Consider the following 22,359-nt stretch of genomic DNA (forward strand, 5'->3'; position numbering starts at 1 on the left):
GAAGTTAGAATATGTTGGCTAAAAGATGTCAAACTGTCAATTATACTTCACAGAAAGAAACTTTCCATCAGTACAAGAGAAAACTGAATTTGTTTGTTGTACTTGTACACAAACTTGTGCACTGTTTGTTTAAAAGTTCAGATATATTTTTTTGTTATGAATCTTACCCTGTTCAGGTTTTACTCATCGCCCCTCTACGTGTCTCCTAGCCACAGCACACCTTCAGGGGTCAGAGGTCGCAGGGGGAGGACAAGGCGCTTCCAGTCCTCTGACGAGCAGCACTCCGTGGACACCTCTCTGAACAGAGCCATCAGAGCAGCTCGCCACATGAAACATACCTCTGGACACATGGCTCGCTCTCTGGCTACTGGAGTGCAATACCAGCAGCTCCTGACTCAGTCCTGCAGCTACTAGTCTGCTCACTCACCTCACAGGCAGCATAGCCTGAGCAAGAGTAACCTGAGGCTGGCAACAGGAGCTGAAGGGAGTGAGTGCAGGACCAGGTAAATCAAATGTCCTCTTCTTTGTAACTTTTCTTTGGGTCCTATGTTTGGATACTGCATCTTTTAAAAGGTTCACTATATGACATTCGGCTTTTTGCTACGTAAAGAAACAGTTTGCAACTTCTTCCTTAGTAGAGAATGAAGTCACGTCTCAGTGGGTTTGCCCTACTGGCTAGCTAGTGGCTATCGGTGGTCACTGCTGGTAATGCTGTCCCGACCAATGGTGTCGTCACCAAACACAAAGTTAGTTTCTTTAGCAGTCATATTAATGATTTCAAAAGATGTAGAAGTACTGTAAATCAGTTTTGTCAACATGTTGATTTTTTTAATATCTATTGAAAGTAATTCATCTCTTCATCTTTGGACATGAGAAGTTACAGCTGTTTTGAAATGGCCGTTAATATTAGTCATAGTCACATGATCAATAAATAACTCTTTATTAATCATATGCTTTAAAAAATATATATTCTAGTTTGTAGAAATAAGTTGTATTAGTTGCTGCCTAAACTTTTGGTCCCCTTGTTGATACAGCAGCATCTTGTGCTGTAAATATGATGCACTTGCTCATTGCAGCTGTTGTGGTTGAGTTACTTTCGGATGGTCTTACAGGAGACCATCGCGGATCTATTTTGTAAATGGTCAAAGCTCGTTGTCGTGTGGACCGAGATGCTGGATATCCTCAAAATGAGTCAGCTTCTATTTATTTATTTTGTATTCTATGCATTTTAAACTGGGGGTTTTATCCTGAACTTTTGTACAGTGTTTTATCACATGCTTGTAATTGTGACTCTGAGCCAAACAAGTGTACTGTAACTGAGCAGCTGTATGGCGATCGATCACTCACACACCAGCGCTGCAATGACTGGTGTGGATCCATCTTTTTACAACACATACAGAGGAATATTGAACTATTTTTACAGATAATTTATGAATTGTATTTGGTACAAATATACCTTAGATCTGTGGACGTTAAGTGAATTCTGTTTTTTGGTAATTTCTTTGTACTAGTGTTTTTAAACTGTTGGTCTTTTTTAATATTTTGCAGGGAATCTTTTCAGTTGACCCTAAAGACCCAAATAAAGGTACAAATTAACACTTGCTTTCACTCTACTTCACTGTTCAGGAGATGGGGAAAAAAAGAGTAAAATGTAATGGAAGCCAATTTATTAGACAGCCTTAGTACATATTAAGTACACATGGAAGTATTGTTTGTGCTTCAACACTCGCAAACATACAATCCCAATAAGTTAAACAGTTTTAGGACAGACTAATGCATCACTATTATTTTTTCCTCTGATAAATAATTTTGAATATAAATCAATTGATTTGACAGAGTAAACCCTATACAACAGCAAATTATAATAGAAAAAAATGAACACAGTCAAGCGTTTGCATCACAGAAACGCATTATAGTGCAATATACAACTTGTTTGGCCAGGAAAGGGAGGAAATAAAAGAAAAGGGTGGATGTAAGTTATTTTTTGCAAAGCCAGTCACAATTGAAGAGTTTACATTGCACCAGAGGAGGAAACAGGCAAAGAAATGATAGATATTAGTTATTTTCCCAGTTGACCACTAACAGCTAAAACGTCACAAACACGGCGGCTTCACATTGACATGTTTTAAAGGAAAAGTTTCACTACGTCACAGTCAGAAATATTACCAGTCAACAGTGAGACGCTAAAACAGCAACATATGACAAATACACAACACTACTCAGTGCATGGCCCAATTAAACATCATTACTAACCGATGATAAGACTTAAATCTGACAGGATACAATACTGAAATACAACTGGCCCTTTTTAAAATTTCATTAAATATCAGCAAGCATTTCGACATTAAAACGTGAAGTTTCTCCGGAGAAAGGAAAAGGTTGTGGCAAGTAAATACTTTACAGTCTCGGCAGGCAGAGGAGGGATGGTTCTGGCTTTTTACAGAGCGGTTTCTCTGTCCAATGCTCCACCAAGCGTTTTTTTTTCTTTTTACACAAATACTTCAACAAAAATGTATGCTTTGAGTACGACACCCCCGAGCAGACAAACTTTGCTAGTCTCGGTGGGTGTGTCAACGTGCGTAGCTTGCTCATTAGCAAACTTTTTTTTTTCAATAAAGTATCTTAACCACTCCACAGCAGTGCAGTTTGTGCTGCTTTTGCATACTAACTGTTAATCTATCCACCCTATTTATTTATGTTACATTAGACTAAGTATTAATGAGTAGAATGCATTAGATTTACATTGCTATAGTTTTACCTAATGAGCAGGCAGCGGTGTTTACAGATGAACCGTTGAGTAGTGAACAGCGCGTCAGGAGTGGTTTCAAAGAGATACTCAAAACAAAAGGTTTTCGGTGAAGTATTCAAGCTCAACATCTTAGGGAAAAAGCTAAGTGCTAACTCTGCGGCTTCCAGAACGTCCACAATGGATACAAACACATTAACAGTCCACACAAGTCCAAGCATGCTACTGTATACGAACATCTCAAACGGGCAGGGGGAACTCCTCTCTGATGAATATATTTTTATATGTATTGCATGTTGACCGATATGATAAATTTTACAAGATCAACCTCTCAAACGACACATCCCTACTCGACCCGCTTCCATTAAAACTCACCCCAAGTAGGAAACTCAAAAGGAACAAACGAGAGAAAATGTCTACCTTTGCACAGGTGTCATAGCATACAATATTACATTTTGGTACTTTAAATGGCCTTCTGTTCAGATATTTAAACCTTTTTAAATGAGTTCATTTAGTTGCATCCATTGTAAAACGTGGGAATACTTGCAACAATGTTATTCTTTGATACATCATATATATTTTTTTTTTATCATCTTAGAGGTCTTTTTCTTCTCAAGCAGGATGCATACACAATGTAGGGAAGGATACAGAGGTAGGATGGGTAGAAGGGTTAATGTAAAGAGGAGAGAGATGTGATTGGAGGATTTTAGCTTGTAACTTCCTCGTCTGGTTTGTTCATGGCCTTGAGCTGCTCCAGCAGGCTGGTGGGGGTGAAGATGTGGGTCGATCCTGGAGACACACATTCATAAAACACACACAGAGCGTTAGATCTGCACGTTTGGAGGGAAATGGATACAAAATGTGTTTTCAGCTCTTGCTACGAATGCCTACTCTAGATGAGCAAACTCCCACATAATGTTGAAAGCAAAGATAGAAGCGCTGAGCAACCCAATGTCATAAAATCATAATCAATTAGCCAGCAGGTTAAAATGGATGAAAAGTTAAAGGTGGGAGTTAACCAAGTACTTTGAGTATTTCCAATCAGACTGTTTGTATTTCAGAGGGATACTTTGTACTCTTTATTTCACTACATTCATCTTGAGCTGCAGTTTCTAGTTACTAATTTAACAGAAGAGGTCATAAAATAGCTTCTCGCTGTAGGTTGGGCAAAATCCTTCATCTCCAAAATATGAATATTTTTGATTGTCCTAAAGACTTAAAAGAGACTTTTGTTAGCCTGTAAATAAACATTTAGTCGCCAAAACTAGCATGACTTATGCTAGTTTTGCTGTTTTACTTCAATTTTCTTATCTCCAATGATCCATATATTTTATATTTAAAATGTTTTAATCCTGATTTCTTTGTAAAGTACCATGTAAACATCCTCCACCTCTGACTAATACTCTTGAGTACTTCACTCTACAAACATACAAACTCATGAAGCCATGTTAAATTACATGCAGCTGAACAATATGGAGGTACACAGATCAGATCCACTGCCGTGAACTAAAAAAAAACAAGAGTTCTTATGTCATGAAACCCCAAACCAGCATATCGTCTTACATGAATATGAATGAAAATGTGAAACTCAGTAACTCTACCAACACAGATGAACTGTTGTGACAGCTGAAGACACATTTCAGACATTGTGAAACTTTTAGCGGTGCTAGACTGGAGTAAAGCAAATTTTTTGACAAATTTGTCGCTTTGCCAAATTAAAATTTTTCAAACTTTCTTTATCATAAATAAGACAAACAAAACATTTGATTTACTCCTTACGTAACATTGTCAACAGTATTTGACCTACATTGGTTTGTTTCTGTTGCAAAGCTGCATGTTTCCTCCAGTTTGGTTTGATTACCTCAAAGACGTTCATCTATGGTAAAATAAACTTGACCCTGTGAGGGGTCAGAATAGGAACTGGAGGAATTTAAAAACAGAAGAGAAGGAGGCAAGCCCATCTCGAGTATGGTCGTTATGGTGAGAGGGGGGGGGGGGGGGGGGGTTTAGTGTGGGCCACAGAGGTAAACGTCGGACTGGCCTCGCCTGCTTCTCTGCTGTTCCCCAAACACAGAGCTTCGTGAGCCTTTTTGCCCCAGAAACACAACACTGTGACGTCGATCTCCAACGCCACTAAATCATTGTACATGGCTAGGCTAAGACCAAAATAGCATAACAAAAACAAAGACTTGTTTTAGTAAGTGATGGCCATTTTGCTCAGGAAAGTGTTGAATGCAGCAGTATGAGGGGGGGGCGGCCATACTGCTAATGGTGAGAGCTGCTTACAGAGGAAACCATAAAACCAAACGGTTTGTAAACGATATTGCTTTAGCAGATTAGTTAGGCATGAGATGGATACGCAGGACTACACTACGCAATCTTTAGTGGTCGAATAAGTGTTCACAAATAGCATCGCTAATCATTTAAAAAAATATTACAATGGCCAAAACTGAAAAATGCATCTATCATTGTGTGCATCTGAATGTAGATCGCACATTAAGAGCCAACAACAATACAATATGTTAAGTGTTTACAAGTTTTTAAGAGCGTGTTTTAGTTATACACAGGTTCTTTAGAATGTAGTATTTGATTCTGTATCAAAGTAAAACTAATAGTCTGCTAGTGACTGGTGTGAAAAATGAGTTTCAGAAGAAATGAAGAGTCCTGTATTAGGGGAGGGGTGGATTAGTTGCATCTTTACCTTTGTATTTGGTTGCTAAAGCATATCAGGTGGAACATTGCTACATTCGCAGACTGTCAGCAGAGAGTCATCATATAAGCCCAGACACAAAGAGCAACTTTTTGGGCATCTTGAATTTTTCTGAAGCAATTATGGTTACCTGGCTGTTTCCCCATCTATGTTGCCCCAAAATTGCCCTTTTGCGTCAGCGCCCTGAAAGTGATATCATGACCCCTCTGCGGACGAGCCATGTGAGCATGTGATGGTGGGCTGTGAGAAAGTGACGTGGACAAAGTCAGAGGACTGGTAGTCAAAAGAAAAAAAAAACCACAAGGGAAAGAGGAGAGGATCCTTCTTTGAAATCCAACATCAAGTCAAGGACCTGTCCTTATGTGGAAAAACCAGTGACAAATCAAGGTGATTGTCTTTGCGAAGGGTTAATTAGAAAAATAATCAGACAGTAAAAACTGATAAAGATGGATCTCGGGGGTAGATTAAATCTGGAGTGTTCAACAGGCTCAAGGGGCCTTTGGGTGGCTGTCGAGGGGCGATTTAATCCACCCAGCTGAGATGATGGGAGGAGGCAGCAGGGATGGGGTCACGACCCCCTCAGACATGGCCGCTCTTCAGCACAGACTTTACTTGGGCTGAATCCATCCAAATGTCCACCCTCTGGACTTGAGGACCCTCCATACTGGGCCCTCATGTTCTTTGGCCATATGTACTTAGAAGACTGCAATGCAACATAAGACTGTCTTTTGCTGCATCTTATCTTACCTGTATCTACTGTATGTTTCTACAATATATTGTTAAATAGATTTTAGGATGCAATTAATGTCTCATGAGCATTGTATTCATATTCGCAATGTAGGCATTCAATCAGCAGGTAATGTCTACACCCTTAAGCGCTCTTTCTAGAAGTCTGCAGGGAGTCTAAACGTGGCCTCTCGCTAACTCAGTGAGTTGTGGATTTGGACTGTGGTCAGACGTTTGGATTCAGCCTCCCTGTAGGGACAACAGACAGGATACACCTGACTGAATAGCAGGACTACTGTTCTGATTGGCTAGCTGTGTGTACAGGGACTAGGGCCTGATGGAGCGGTCCATGCGTTGAGGAAAAGTCGGGGGTTGCCCATCCCTGAGGGACACGGGGAGGAGGCGGGTGGAGTTACATAAAACAGTACTGAGTGTTCAAAGAAGGAGGAACAAGGAGGAAGCCCTTGTGCTGCGAAGGTTCAGAAAGGGCTTCTTTGTGCGGCTGCCTTTACTTTTTTCAGTGTGATTTCTCTCTCCCTCCCTCCCAATCTCTCTCTGCCTCACTCGGCTGTGGGTTCTGCGTCCTCAAAGGACACCCTAGTGGACTCTCGGAAGTCGGGGTGCTGCAGGTCCGATAAGAATTTGGTGGGGGTGAGCATGTGGGTGGCACCTGTGGAGGAACAGAGGCGGCTTCACCACTCGTCTCTCAGCACATGCCACGCCCCCTTCCCCACTCGCTCCAAAAACAAAAGGGTTAAAAAAAAAAAAAAAAAAACATTGTCGTACAGTAAACACACACACACACACACACACACACACACACACACACACACACACACACACACACACACACACACACACACACACACACACACACACTTGCCATGTTGCACAAACAAAGAAACACACAGAAAAAGACATGGCGTGGCTGCAATTTAAAAGACAACAGTCGTTTTTAAGACAACAGCTGAAGCAGAGCACAACGAAAACTAACAAGACACTTTCCCATTTATAACACAGACTGGCTGGCAAAGCTTTAAGACAGTAAACAGTACACAGGGGCATAACATGAAGGGTTATTTTAACATAACACATTGAACACAATAGGCAGGTTGTAACAACTATCTGCAGCTACGCCTTCCACATACGTTACACAGGTTGCTGTGCTTGTTTGATTTGTGATCAGGGTGAAGTCAAAGAGGATATTACTCCATCCTACATGAGCTGTGCTGTGGGAGGCTTCAGTTTGCAAAACCTGAACTTCAATTCCGAATTTGTCTCTTTATTTAAAAGAGGGAGTTTATATATTCATAGTAAATGACAATAAATATAGACCATAGTTAACCTAAACTTCCTTATAATTATCTTACGGCTTGCGTCACTAAAGTGTAACTTAATTCCAGAAAGTTATTCTTAAAAACTGGCATTACCTTGACTAGTTGATTTGTTTCACCTCCTGCTTTGAGAAAAAACAGCAGACTCATACGAGGTCAAATGTGTCGTAAAGAGCTTTAGCTTTCTTTTTATGCGCTGGATTGTCCTTTCACCTCACTTCCCCTGGTTACCGTCATGTTTCTCCTCCCCTCCATCTTTATTTGTGTTCGCTCCATTTCAGAAGCTTTGTCCTTCTGTGCCCCTCAGAGGACCTGCTGGTCAAACCTCACACAGTCCTCTGAAAATGCTTCAGAAGACTTTGGCCCCTAAATTAGGACGCAGCTTTTATCAGCTTTCTATAAAAAATGGTCCACTTAGAGACACGTCCACTGTGTGTCGATTTAAAACAAGGCTGCGTCCTACAAATATGAACACTTCTTCTTGCTCTTGGCCTGCGCTCAGTGGCGCCTCCTGGTGCACTACTCACCAATGACGGCCTCCCACTTCCCATTGGCCTGTGTGACCTCATAAGCGCAGCGCATCTCGCTGAAGGACGCGCCGCCGATGATGAAGACCATGACGCGTGGCCCAGTGCGATACTCTCCAGGAGTCTTATTCTTGTGCCAGTGGCCGTACCGAGCACTGCCAGGGCAGAAAGGAGAACGGGTTCAAGTTAGTACAGTTTCACAGCTCGTTTTTGCCTCATCTTCATATCCTAATAGTGTTTTACCCAAGTCTCTCAAGACAATATTTTGTGAATTGAGAAAAAAGTCAAAATATGGATGTTTCATGGACACAAAGATGTGCTGTTTTTGTTCATCAATCAAGGGATAACAGAGAAACTTTGATTCGAGTTGATAAAGGTAGCTGATAAATAGATTTCATACTCTTTGTTAAAAAGGAGAATTTGCTGTTAGGTTGGGAGTCATAGTGTGAAAAATGCGTTGGAGAACTACAGAATGCTACTTCAGCTTTGGTATCTGTGCGTCACAATGCTGCTTAAAAACATCCTCGTTCTCTTCAGAACCTTCTTCAGGACTCCGAAGATGAACTGGAAATGACAACAAAAGACCAGCACGGCAATTTTGGGGCATTTTTTGTCACTGTATTTTGTTAATTTAAAATAGTCTGCCTCCCAAAGAGGAGCTGACGCGACAGAGGGAGACAGCGTGCAGAACCGGCCTATTTTCACATTAATTGGAAACTGAAAGCAAATAATCTGAGTTGGAGTCAAACATTAGGAGGTTTCATCTGTGTCTGCGTAGCTTTCCTTTGACTAACCCACATGTATCCTAATATGATCGTCAGTGCTGGGAGGGTCTGTATCTGTATCTGTGAGGGTGGCTAAAGATCAGTTTGAAACCGGAGAGGATTTATGCTGACTCAGGATCAGAGGGCTCAACGTGGCTTCATCACTCCCCCTCATAGACAAACACACACTCACATGAGAGCCGAGTTGGAAATATTGATTATTTGTATTCAGGTCAGCTTGCTTACATTTTGGGTTGCAGTTTCAGATATCTTTTTTTTTTATTTTTGAGGAAAAAAAGTTAATTTGAAAATAACATGTTGCTGACATTTCATCTCCTATGACTGCAAATCATTTCAATGATTCCAATAATTTAAAACGATGCAAAGTAATCAGTTTAAAAATGAGGAAACTCATTTGGTAAATGCCGGGTGTTACTTCCTGTATTGATGTTTTTATTAATTAAAACTTATATGCAGCAGGGTCGTACTAAATGTCACTTTTTTTTACATTCAACGTTTCTGTTGAGTTGAAGCTCTAGCTGTCGATACAATTGAGGATTTTATTTGACAAAGTGATTTATTGGATTAAATACAACTTTCTTTAATGAATATTGCCTCCCTTTGTGTGCGACAAGTGGGAGAGCAAACTGTTGAGTGCAGCAAAACTGTTATTTTTAAAAGGCTAAATGCCAAAAAACTTCATTTGGAATTTTGGAAAGGGTCACATCCATCTTTTTTTGTAATAGATTTTTGGCCTTCACAAAGCCCTGGAGTCGGAAACAATCCTACGCAGCCACTACTGGAGACTAATTCTACAAATAGTATAATACTAATAACATCAGTGTAGCCTGATCTTTATCTGCAACTTTGCAGAAATACCGAGCTCAAACAGAATGAATAGACACAAACAAAAGCTGCACTACGTTCAAACGTTGATTTAGAATTTGATTGTAAACGTTATGAATGAAGCGTTGAAGCATATCTGAGCTCTAGTCACGCCTCCTTTCTTTGCACACGGCTCACTAACCCGACAGTCATCAGCATCGCCTCCCTGCGCTCAATTTTTCTCGAGTATTGATCCGTTAGACTCATCTCCCTTCCAAAATTACAATTGATCCACCTCCATTTCTGTCTTCATAATTTTACGACGCAACGAGATGTGCTTGTGTGAGAGTCTATATGTATGTGCGTCTGTGTACCTGACTGCAGTGGTGCTGAAGGAGGCAGAGGAGCGGGTAGAGATGTAGGGGTAGTGCTTGGTGTCCAGCTTATCATCAATAGCATCCTGCAGGGGGACAAAAAGACAACAGATCTTTGTCAGCAATATTGTCTGCTTTAGACACACTTCAATAGGGGCTTCACAGTTGTGTCACGTCTCCTAGCAACCATGGGTGGCTCCATCATAGTGGTCCATTGGAGAATTGTCTTTGCACAAATAAGGAGCTAAATATAGTCCCAACCAGGCTGGGAAAACAGATGTTTGGTTGTTTCGGGTGTACGTCAACTGGAAAGTAAATATGCTTGAATGAATATTGTTGTTTTTGACAAGGTTTGCTTGAGGAAAGAGATAATTTATTTGAAACACAGATGTACAAGATAAGTCAAATAGCTATCTCAGAACTTATTAGTTATCGGTCTGACAGCTGATAAGCCTCTGGGGGCAAGGGGTTATATGTCTGGAGGTTTTGTGTAGCCATCAGATATCCGGGCCAAGACTTCCCTTTTCCTTGTGCTGCTAATTTTAAACCAATAAAAAGCTAAATCATCATCAGATGATAGCCGGTGGGTTCCCAGATTGCATTTCAGCCAACGCATTCTGCGTCTTCTTCTCTTTACACAGACTGCTTACCTGCATTCAACCAAAGCCTGCTTGAATGTGATTGGTCAATACTACTCTAACTGCAAACGGAAACCAGAACGCTTCAGATACCCAAATTCTGCATATGAATGCAGAATCTGTCTACAGAGAATAGTCAAACACTGATTGAGCCCTTCAGACACACCTCCATGATGTCCTTGACCAGTGGTGTCCAGCGGGACAGCTGATAGGTCTGCTCGCTCACACGCTCCTTCCTGTCCAGCTTCTTTCCTCGGCGGAGGGTGGACTAATGAGGGAAAGAAGAGACCAGGAAGTGAATGAGATAAAGTGGGAAAAGGACAAAAGAAATGACGAACACAATGACTCTATGCCTCTTGTGTTAGTCTAGAAAGATTCCGTTCACACCGTTTGGTCCATATATCGTATTGGGAGATGATAGAAAGTAGACAACTGTTGACCGACAGAAAAAGCAGAGAGGAGAGAAGAAGAAGAAAAGAAAAAACACCCAGTGAGGCTCTTACATCTGTGACGATGGGGACGCCCAGGTGAGCCATGTTGGTGATGATCTCACTGTCCTCAGGGGGAATCTGAGCGTGTTGGATCAGCTTGTTCAGGTTCTCCTCCGTAATGCCTGACACACACACACACACACACACACACACACACACACACACACACACACACACACACACACACACACGTTATAAGATATGAACTGTGTGTGTGTGTTTACATTTAATATGTTCAGCTTGTTCTGGGATGAAAGGGAATTCATGTTTTTGTAACTGGAGTGCAGAAATAAAATAATTTTATTAAAACTCAGAGTTGACAGTATATACATAACAGCTTATTATAGCTGTGAAGAAACGTCATGCTATGTCTGACCTGAGAAGCTACCTGGTTTTTACAGGCTCCTTCTCAGTCTTTTCTGTGTCCGTTTCCTGTGAAACATTTTTTTACAGACTTGTACTGAACAGCTGACTAGTGAAGTAGCAGTTCATTTTATTCTCGGGCTAGTAGATATTATACCCTAACTAGTTGCACTAGCATTGAAGTTGTCCCTTTTGTTCTGCAAGTGATTGCTTAGTTTCTTAATTTAAAGCCATTTATAATTTATTTTCTTTATAATTTGTACTCTGAGCATTCTGTACATTTCAACAGGTCTAAGTAAAGTCAAGAAACACTTCTACTCAGTAAGTAGGTGGGTCAGTATGAACTAATAAATCAAAACGATATCATGAACCGAGTGTTTACAAAGGGACAAAGAGCAGCACATGATGTCATGAGTTTTACAGAGTTCAGATTGGATTTATTTATGTTGCCTGCAACCTCCTCCTTACCATTCTTGAGGAAAATGTAGAGCAGGATGATGCGGATCTTGTCGTACGTGGTGACGTTGGCGTCCAGCAGGATGGGCACGATGGCCCTCATGGGGTCTTTGATCTTCTCTCCCTCTGCGTCCGTGCCCATTGCCAGATCCTGCAACAAACAGAGAACTCAGGTATCATATCACGTTTGTCTTTTAGAATGGTCATTTAAAACACTAAATACACATTTCCTGGGATTGGTAGGCATTTTACTTTCACTTACCATTTCAGAAATCATTGTCATTTATCCATGTGCAAAAGTCTTTCCTCTCACCTGTTCCACACGGCACAGCTTGTCCACTGTTCCCTGGTAATGCTTCATGCAGTCCTCAGCCAGCTGCAGATGGGTGGAGTACTGAAAAACACGAAAGACACAAGGGTCAGCATACACATTTACACATGCAGGAAATCACTCACTCACTCACACTCACTCACTCACACTCACTCACTCACACTCTCTCTCACACACACACACACACACACACACACACACACCTTGCTGAGCTCCTTTTGGTACTGAGGCATCTTCTTCAGCATCTGGGACAGATCCCTCATAGTGGTCTGTGGAAAAACAAGCAAAAGAGTGTGACGATGTCAACATCAGTGCAAGATATCATAAAAAAAAGACAACTACATTATTGATAACAGACCATATTTATGTTGGACTCCCTACATTTTTGCTACCATGCGAAACAAATCTATAAATATAATTTAAAACAAGCAGAAACACACATTGTAAACAGGATAAACACCGTTTGGCTCTCTCCAAAGGTAACAAAATCGGCCTACTAGCAGTTTTCTCATTTGTTTAATTGGTACAAAAAAGTAATTGTAAAAACAACAAGTTATGGTCTTTCAGCTTCACATCTAATGGAAAGACAAGAGTGGTATTTCAATATTCCTATCCAACTCTAAATATCCTTTAAAAATGTCAAAAATATAGCATTAAAAGTTATAATATAGTATGTCATAAAAAAGTAAATAAAAGTCATAATATAACATGACATAATGTCATTAAAAAGTTATAGCATTTCATAAAAAAAATCAAAGTATGTCACAAAAACGCCATTAATAGTTTTATAATGAAGTATGCCATAACAAGTCATATATTAGTATGTCATAAATAAAATAGTTTATTTTCACCATTTATTTCACTTTTGAAATGAGACCAACGTGAGTCACAAAAGTGACCATTCTGATCATAGGTTTCACTTTCTCCACCGTTATCTCCTCAACTGTAGTTGAAAGCTATGTAATTGTGGTCTTAAATCATATCTTACAACCAAAATCTTTTCAGATGAAGGTCCCTGAAGCAAAATCTTATCAAATGGGGATCTGTGACCTAATCTGTATTCATTTAGGGGACGAGAACGTTTGAGAACCATTGCTGTAAAAATCCCCTATATTTACCAAACACACACAATACATTTAATACAACTTTTAGGAGTTTTTGAAGAATTAAAGAAGTTATCCACCATGCTAAGTCACACTGTAATACCAATAACTTGTCAATACTGTATGTTCAGACTGTATACATCAACATTTCTTCAGCTTCCTCTCTACCTTCTCCCCAGAAGTGTTCATCCTCTTGCTGGCAGAAAAGTCCTTCAGCTGACGGGTCACTTCCCTAATGACAAAACACAAACAGGCAAGGAGAAGCAGTAACACAAGAGAGAAAGGTTATTATATCACGTGAGTCAGTATGCAGAGAGTGAGCAAAGAGATATATAAAGTATAAGAAAAAGTACTCACTGGGAAACCTCAGCTATGTGTTTGTGTCTCAGGCTCACCCACAGGTCATCGTCTTCATGCAGCAGAACCTCCTTCTCACGAGAATCTCCGATGCCACTGGTCTCATACCTGAAGAAAGAAAGACACCAATTAAGGTTCAAATTTGTGACTAAAGCAAATGAATACAAAGATTCTGCCTGCTGCAGCTTTAACCTTTATTAACATGGAACCTCTCAGGTAATCATTTGTGTCAATTGTGTTTTTTTCGTACTTGTAGACGTCGTTTTCGATGGGCAGCAGGTCGTAGCCCATGGCCTGGAAGGTGAGCTCATGCAGGACAGGAGAGACGGGGTCGAACGCCCGGTCCAGGATGATCAGCTGTGAGCGAGCCTTGTCTGGACCCTACAGAGAGGAGGACACAGACACAGGAATGAAAGGAGTGCTAAAGATAAACATACGTATATGACGTTCTACATATGATCATTTTACATACATTACCTACTAAGACAAATATTTTTGCAACAAGAATGAGACAACGGGTGAAAACAAAAACCCTTAAGCAAGAATACAGGGGGACAAAAGAAGATTGTCCTGCGCTTACCTCTCCCATAGTGGGGTCATCAGCCTTGTACGCGTCCAGTTTGTCCTGAACCAGCTGAGCCAGGGTGGCGTTGTCCTTGTACTCGCTGACAGAACGACAGGTAATGGAAGTCAGATGAATGTGACAAGGACATGGACAGACAAAAAGACAGATGTCCAAGCAAACAGAGACAAAAAAAAAAAATGAAATTAAAGCATTTTGATAAAAATACTTGAGTAAAAATGTTCCTTAATTTACATTTAAATTTTTTTGGAGAAAAATAAACATCTACACATTAAATGTATAAATCGAAAAGTGTCTTGCTACAGGAAGACACCTATAGTTAGCTTAAACATTGTATTTGTCCAAATAAGCTATTTTGTTTATTGCTAAAACGCCACAGCGCCCCTGCTGCTCACCCTCGGTATCTGACAGCAGGGTACTCCTTCAGGGTGGCACAGAGCGTGGCCAGCTGCTCGGCCAGCCTCTCCATCACCGGGTTCTTCAGCTGGGTCTTATGGGGGCTGTAGAAACTGTGGAAGGCATCTGGATTGTCCAGAGAGTACACCTGCACACACAAACATGCACACAGCTTAATGAACACCATATCTCAGGTTCTTCAGGGAGTTTCTTCTAATTTGGCGCAAACATCCACTGGCCCTCAAGGATGAACTGATTACAATGACCTCTGGGTCCTGACCCACTTTTTGGGAATTACTGCTATATATGTTTTTTTTTATACAATACTATAACTTTTTGTTTTAGTATGACTTTTGTTTTTGACATACTATACCGTGACTTTTATGACTTTTTTCATCATCCTATACTATGACTTGTTTATTACTTTTTCGGACATACTGAACTATGACTTTTTCATGACTTATTTCGACATACTATGACTTCTTTCTACCCTTTTTGACCTACTATACTAAGGTTTTTTCGACAAACTATATGATGACATTTTTGTCATATGCAAGACAAAGACAACTGTGATGCTCAGAACCGACTGCACTTTCACTCAGCTATGTTATGATGATGCGACGGCGGATGTTCATGACGTGGGTCTGCCATGAGGAAACTACAATGAAGATGGACTCCTACAAGAGCATTTTACACTTTGCCCTGTGCATTCTGATTTCATTGCATATGCAGGCTATATAAACAGCTTCTCTGGGGACGTGCTGTTTTACCCGCTGTGTGTGGAGGAGATACCGCAGGTCCTTCCTTACTGTTGCTGTCACACTTTACAACCAACATTGCTCCCAGTAAACCTCACATACCGAAACTGACAATTCAATCATGAACAATATTAATTAAACTGTTTCCTATGTGCAATAATGTGAATTTAACAGTTTGGTTAGCTAGAGCTTTTTCACTGTTTACTTATTATACTGTAGGTCTAGCTTGTTTGTTTTTTTAAACTAATGCTTCATGTTACAGCCCTTTTGCTGCTGCAGGACTGCAAATTCCCCAGCCTTGGAATAAAGGATTATCTCATCTAAAACATGGATAATGGACAAAATATTATTTTATTACCAAGGTTGTAATTGAAAAGAGAAGAGGAAATGTAGGCTACTGGTCACAAAAGTATAATGTTAAATATTGAGTTAATGCTTTGACTTAGGAAAAAGAGGTATATGTGTGTATTCCTTCCTACTACTTTTCGGACTGGTTATATTTATTTATGTTGATAATTTGTTGTTCATAAGCATGTGTTAATTGACAGTTTGCTATATTTACAAGACATTTTATTTGTTTTTCTTGTTTCATTTTTTCCTTATTTGTTACATATTCCAAATAAATTAATATGAATACAATTAAATTAAATGTTTGTCACTGTTCACTCATTTGTATCAACATAAATTCCATTAGTTATTAGATATTAGACTGTATGATATTTTTTTTTTAATTCTTTTTTAAATCTATGTAAGAATAGTAAATCATTTGTTTTCATGGATTGTCGAATGAACTGTTACTTTAAATGTTGCGGCATCAAGAAATAAATGTACTATCTTCTTTCCTATCGTAAAGGATCCTGGACTTTTATTGACAAACTATACTCTGACTTTTTTACGACCCATTCAAACATACTATACTATGACCTTTTTGTAAATTTTTCCGACATAGTATGACATTTTCAAAACTGTTTTCAACATACTACACTGGCTTTTTTATGACTTTTCTGACATACTATACAATGACATATTTATGAATTTTTCGACGTACTATACTATGACTTTTTTTAAATTTATTTTTTTACATACTATACAATGTCTATTTCTTTTTTTCAACATACTATACTATGACCTTTTTATATTTTTTTCGTCATCCTATACTATGACTTGTTTATTAAATTTTTGGACATACTATACTATGACTTCTTTATCATATTATACTTCATCATAGTATACTATGACTTTTTTATGCCTTTTTTCAACGTACTATACTATGACCTTGATCGACATACTATAGTACAACTTTTTTTTTTTAACTTAGTATAATATGACTTTTTGCAACATACTATGACTTTTTCACCATACTATGACGTTTTCATGACTTTTTCCCCATACTATACTATGACTTTTTCATGATTTTTTCACCATACTATACTATGACTTTTTCATGATTTTTTTCACCATACTATGACTTTTTCACCATACTATTACTTTTTCATGATTTTTTTCACCATACTATGACTTTTTCACCATACTATACTATGACTTTTTCATGATTTTTCCCCATACTATACTATGACTTTTTCATGATTTTTTTCACCATACTATACTATGACTTTTTCACCATACTATGACTCTTTCACCATATTATACTATGACTTTCATGATTTGTTCACCATACTATACTATGACTTTCATGATTTTTTCACCATACTATACTATGACTTTTTCACCATACTATACTATGACTTTTTCACCATACTATGACTCTTTCACCATATTATACTATGACTTTCATGATTTTTTCACCATACTATACTATGACTTTCATGATTTTTTCACCATACTATACTATGACTTTTTCACCATACTATACTATGACTTTTTCACCATACTATACTATGACTTTTTCACCATACTATACTATGACTTTCATGATTTTTTCACCATACTATGCTATGACTTTTTCACCATACTATACTATGATTTTTTTCCCCATACTATACTATGACTTTTTCATGATTTTTTCCCCATACTATACTATGACTTTTTCATGATTTTTTTCACCATACTATGACTTTTTCACCATACTATACTATGACTTTTTCACCATACTATGACTCTTTCACCATATTATACTATGACTTTCATGATTTTTTCACCATACTATGACTTTCATGATTTTTTCACCATACTATACTATGACTTTTTCACCATACTATGACTTTCATGATTTTTTCACCATACTATACTATGACTTTTTCACCATACTATATATACTATGACTTTTTCACCATACTATACTATGACTTTTTCACCATACTATACTATGACTTTTTCACCATACTATACTATGACTTTCATGATTTTTCCCCATACTATACTATGACTTTTTCATGATTTTTTTCACCATACTATACTATGACTTTTTCACCATACTATGACTCTTTCACCATATTATACTATGACTTTCATGATTTTTTCACCATACTATACTATGACTTTCATGATTTTTTCACCATACTATACTATGACTTTTTCACCATACTATACTATGACTTTTTCACCATACTATACTATGACTTTTTCACCATACTATACTATGATTTTTTTCCCCATACTATACTATGACTTTTTCATGATTTTTTCCCCATACTATACTGACTTTTTCATGATTTTTTTCACCATACTATGACTTTTTCACCATACTATACTATGACTTTTTCACCATACTATGACTCTTTCACCATATTATACTATGACTTTCATGATTTTTTCACCATACTATACTATGACTTTCATGATTTTTTCACCATACTATACTATGACTTTTTCACCATACTATGACTTTCATGATTTTTTCACCATACTATACTATGACTTTTTCACCATACTATACTATGACTTTTTCACCATACTATACTATGATTTTTTTCCCCATACTATACTATGACTTTTTCATGATTTTTTCCCCATACTATACTATGACTTTTTCATGATTTTTTTCACCATACTATGACTTTTTCACCATACTATGACTTTTTCACCATATTATACTATGACTTTCATGATTTTTTCACCATACTATACTATGACTTTCATGATTTTTTCACCATACTATACTATGACTTTTTCACCATACTATACTATGACTTTTTCACCATACTATGACTCTTTCACCATATTATACTATGACTTTCATGATTTTTTCACCATACTATACTATGACTTTCATGATTTTTTCACCATACTATACTATGACTTTTTCACCATACTATACTATGACTTTTTCACCATACTATACTATGACTTTCATGATTTTTTTCACCATACTATACTATGACTTTTTCACCATACTATACTATGACTTTTTCACCATACTATACTATGACTTTTTCACCATACTATACTATGACTTTCATGATTTTTTCACCATACTATACTATGACTTTTTCACCATACTATACTATGATTTTTTTCCCCATACTATACTATGACTTTTTCATGATTTTTTCCCCATACTATACTATGACTTTTTCATGATTTTTTTCACCATACTATGACTTTTTCACCATACTATGACTTTTTCACCATATTATACTATGACTTTCATGATTTTTTCACCATACTATGACTTTCATGATTTTTTCACCATACTATACTATGACTTTTTCACCATACTATACTATGACTTTTTCACCATACTATGACTTTTTCACCATACTATACTGACGTTTTCATGACTTTTTCCCCATACTATACTATGACTTTTTCCCCATACTATACTATGACTTTTTCACCATACTATACTATGACGTTTTCATGATTTTTTCCCCATACTATACTATGACTTTTTCATGATTTTTTCCCCATACTATACTATGACTTTTTCATGATTTCTTTCACCATACTATGACTTTTTCACCATACTATGACTTTTTCATGATTTTTTCACCACACTATACTATGACTTTTTCATGATTTTTTTCACCATACTATACTATGACTTATTCACCATACTATACTATGACTTTTTCATGATTTTTTTTCACCATACTATACTATGACTTTTTCACCATACTATACTATGACTTTTTCATGATTTTTCCCCATACTATACTATGACTTTTTCACCATACTATACTATGACTTTTTCACCATACTATACTATGACTTTCATGATTTTTTCACCATATTATACTATGACTTTCATGATTTTTTCACCATATTATACTATGACTTTCATGATTTTTTCACCATAATATACTATGACTTTCATGATTTTTTCACCATACTATACTATGACTTTTTCACCATACTGTACATTATTTCTGTTTAGTGTAAAGCACTGTGCTACATTTCATGACTTTTTCATGACTTTTTCACCATACTATACTATGACGTTTTCATGATTTTTTCCCCATACTATACTATGACTTTTTCATGATTTTTTTCAACGTACTATACTATGACCTTGATCGACATACTATAGTACAACTTTTTTTTTTTAACTTAGTATAATATGACTTTTTGCAACATACTATGACTTTTTCACCATACTATGACGTTTTCATGACTTTTTCCCCATACTATACTATGACTTTTTCATGATTTTTTTCACCATACTATGACTTTTTCACCATACTATTACTTTTTCATGATTTTTTTCACCATACTATGACTTTTTCACCATACTATACTATGACTTTTTCATGATTTTTCCCCATACTATACTATGACTTTTTCATGATTTTTTTCACCATACTATACTATGACTTTTTCACCATACTATGACTCTTTCACCATATTATACTATGACTTTCATGATTTGTTCACCATACTATACTATGACTTTCATGATTTTTTCACCATACTATACTATGACTTTTTCACCATACTATACTATGACTTTTTCACCATACTATGACTCTTTCACCATATTATACTATGACTTTCATGATTTTTTCACCATACTATACTATGACTTTCATGATTTTTTCACCATACTATACTATGACTTTTTCACCATACTATACTATGACTTTTTCACCATACTATACTATGACTTTTTCACCATACTATACTATGACTTTCATGATTTTTTCACCATACTATACTATGACTTTTTCACCATACTATACTATGATTTTTTTCCCCATACTATACTATGACTTTTTCATGATTTTTTCCCCATACTATACTATGACTTTTTCATGATTTTTTTCACCATACTATGACTTTTTCACCATACTATACTATGACTTTTTCACCATACTATGACTCTTTCACCATATTATACTATGACTTTCATGATTTTTTCACCATACTATACTATGACTTTCATGATTTTTTCACCATACTATACTATGACTTTTTCACCATACTATGACTTTCATGATTTTTTCACCATACCATACTATGACTTTTTCACCATACTATGACTTTTTCACCATACTATGACTTTTTCACCATATTATACTATGACTTTCATGATTTTTTCACCATACTATACTATGACTTATTCACCATACTATACTATGACTTTTTCACCATACTATACTATGACTTTTTCATGATTTTTCCCCATACTATACTATGACTTTTTCACCATACTATACTATGACTTTTTCACCATACTATGACTCTTTCACCATATTATACTATGACTTTCATGATTTTTTCACCATACTATACTATGACTTTCATGATTTTTTCACCATACTATACTATGACTTTTTCCCCATACTATACTATGACTTTTTCATGATTTTTTTCACCATACTATGACTTTTTCACCATACTATACTATGACTTTTTCACCATACTATGACTCTTTCACCATATTATACTATGACTTTCATGATTTTTTCACCATACTATACTATGACTTTCATGATTTTTTCACCATACTATACTATGACTTTTTCACCATACTATGACTTTCATGATTTTTTCACCATACCATACTATGACTTTTTCACCATACTATGACTTTTTCACCATACTATGACTTTTTCACCATATTATACTATGACTTTCATGATTTTTTCACCATACTATACTATGACTTTCATGATTTTTTCACCATACTATACTATGACTTTTTCACCATACTATACTATGACTTTTTCACCATACTATGACTCTTTCACCATATTATACTATGACTTTCATGATTTTTTTCACCATACTATACTATGACTTTTTCACCATACTATACTATGACTTTTTCACCATACTATACTATGACTTTTTCACCATACTATACTATGACTTTCATGATTTTTTCACCATACTATACTATGACTTTTTCACCATACTATACTATGATTTTTTTCCCCATACTATACTATGACTTTTTCATGATTTTTTCCCCATACTATACTATGACTTTTTCATGATTTTTTTCACCATACTATGACTTTTTCACCATACTATGACTTTTTCACCATATTATACTATGACTTTCATGATTTTTTCACCATACTATGACTTTCATGATTTTTTCACCATACTATACTATGACTTTTTCACCATACTATACTATGACTTTTTCACCATACTATGACTTTTTCACCATACTATACTATGACGTTTTCATGACTTTTTCCCCATACTATACTATGACTTTTTCCCCATACTATACTATAACTTTTTCCCCATACTATACTATGACTTTTTCACCATACTATACTATGACGTTTTCATGATTTTTTCCCCATACTATACTATGACTTTTCATGATTTTTTCCCCATACTATACTATGACTTTTTCATGATTTTTTTCACCATACTATGACTTTTTCACCATACTATGACTTTTTCATGATTTTTTCACCACACTATACTATGACTTTTTCATGATTTTTTTCACCATACT

General features: G+C 36.9%; 2 protein-coding genes across 7 annotated transcripts in view; one reads left to right on the forward strand and one right to left on the reverse strand.

The window, feature by feature from the left end:
- The window catches only part of akna (AT-hook transcription factor), a 30,003-nt gene extending 19,187 nt beyond the window's left edge, over window positions 1–10,816 (forward strand). The window contains exons 23-25 of one of the 5 annotated variants that reach the window (XR_011105006.1): window positions 177–503; window positions 1,549–1,585; window positions 10,648–10,816. Coding sequence is in view for 1 of the 5 variants with exons in the window: in XM_068729531.1 (XP_068585632.1) it covers window positions 177–414 (238 nt within the window). In the remaining 4 variants the exon portion in view is untranslated. Of the gene's footprint in view, window positions 1–176; window positions 1,603–10,647 lie in introns of those variants that run through there. The other 4 variants (XR_011105003.1, XR_011105007.1, XR_011105005.1 and 1 more) reach the window with 4 other exon arrangements.
- The window catches only part of stxbp1a (syntaxin binding protein 1a), a 52,947-nt gene continuing 32,240 nt past the window's right edge, over window positions 1,653–22,359 (reverse strand). The window contains exons 7-20 of one of the 2 annotated variants that reach the window (XM_068729555.1): window positions 14,724–14,872; window positions 14,326–14,410; window positions 13,996–14,126; window positions 13,746–13,853; window positions 13,557–13,620; window positions 12,489–12,554; window positions 12,268–12,348; window positions 11,967–12,105; window positions 11,148–11,257; window positions 10,811–10,912; window positions 10,007–10,092; window positions 8,044–8,198; window positions 6,695–6,852; window positions 3,446–3,535 (exon numbers count right to left, since the gene is read on the reverse strand). In XM_068729555.1, the coding sequence (XP_068585656.1) occupies window positions 6,743–6,852; window positions 8,044–8,198; window positions 10,007–10,092; window positions 10,811–10,912; window positions 11,148–11,257; window positions 11,967–12,105; window positions 12,268–12,348; window positions 12,489–12,554; window positions 13,557–13,620; window positions 13,746–13,853; window positions 13,996–14,126; window positions 14,326–14,410; window positions 14,724–14,872 (1,386 nt within the window). In that variant the 3' untranslated portion in view covers window positions 3,446–3,535; window positions 6,695–6,742. Of the gene's footprint in view, window positions 3,536–6,694; window positions 6,853–8,043; window positions 8,199–10,006; window positions 10,093–10,810; window positions 10,913–11,147; window positions 11,258–11,966; window positions 12,106–12,267; window positions 12,349–12,488; window positions 12,555–13,556; window positions 13,621–13,745; window positions 13,854–13,995; window positions 14,127–14,325; window positions 14,411–14,723; window positions 14,873–22,359 lie in introns of both variants that reach the window. The other variant, XM_068729561.1, reaches the window with a different exon arrangement.

Source organism: Cebidichthys violaceus, unplaced genomic scaffold, assembly GCF_023349555.1.
Source record: "Cebidichthys violaceus isolate CVI_PGR_0920_01 unplaced genomic scaffold, fCebVio1.0.p SCAF_102, whole genome shotgun sequence".
Taxonomy (NCBI): domain Eukaryota; kingdom Metazoa; phylum Chordata; class Actinopteri; order Perciformes; family Stichaeidae; genus Cebidichthys; species Cebidichthys violaceus.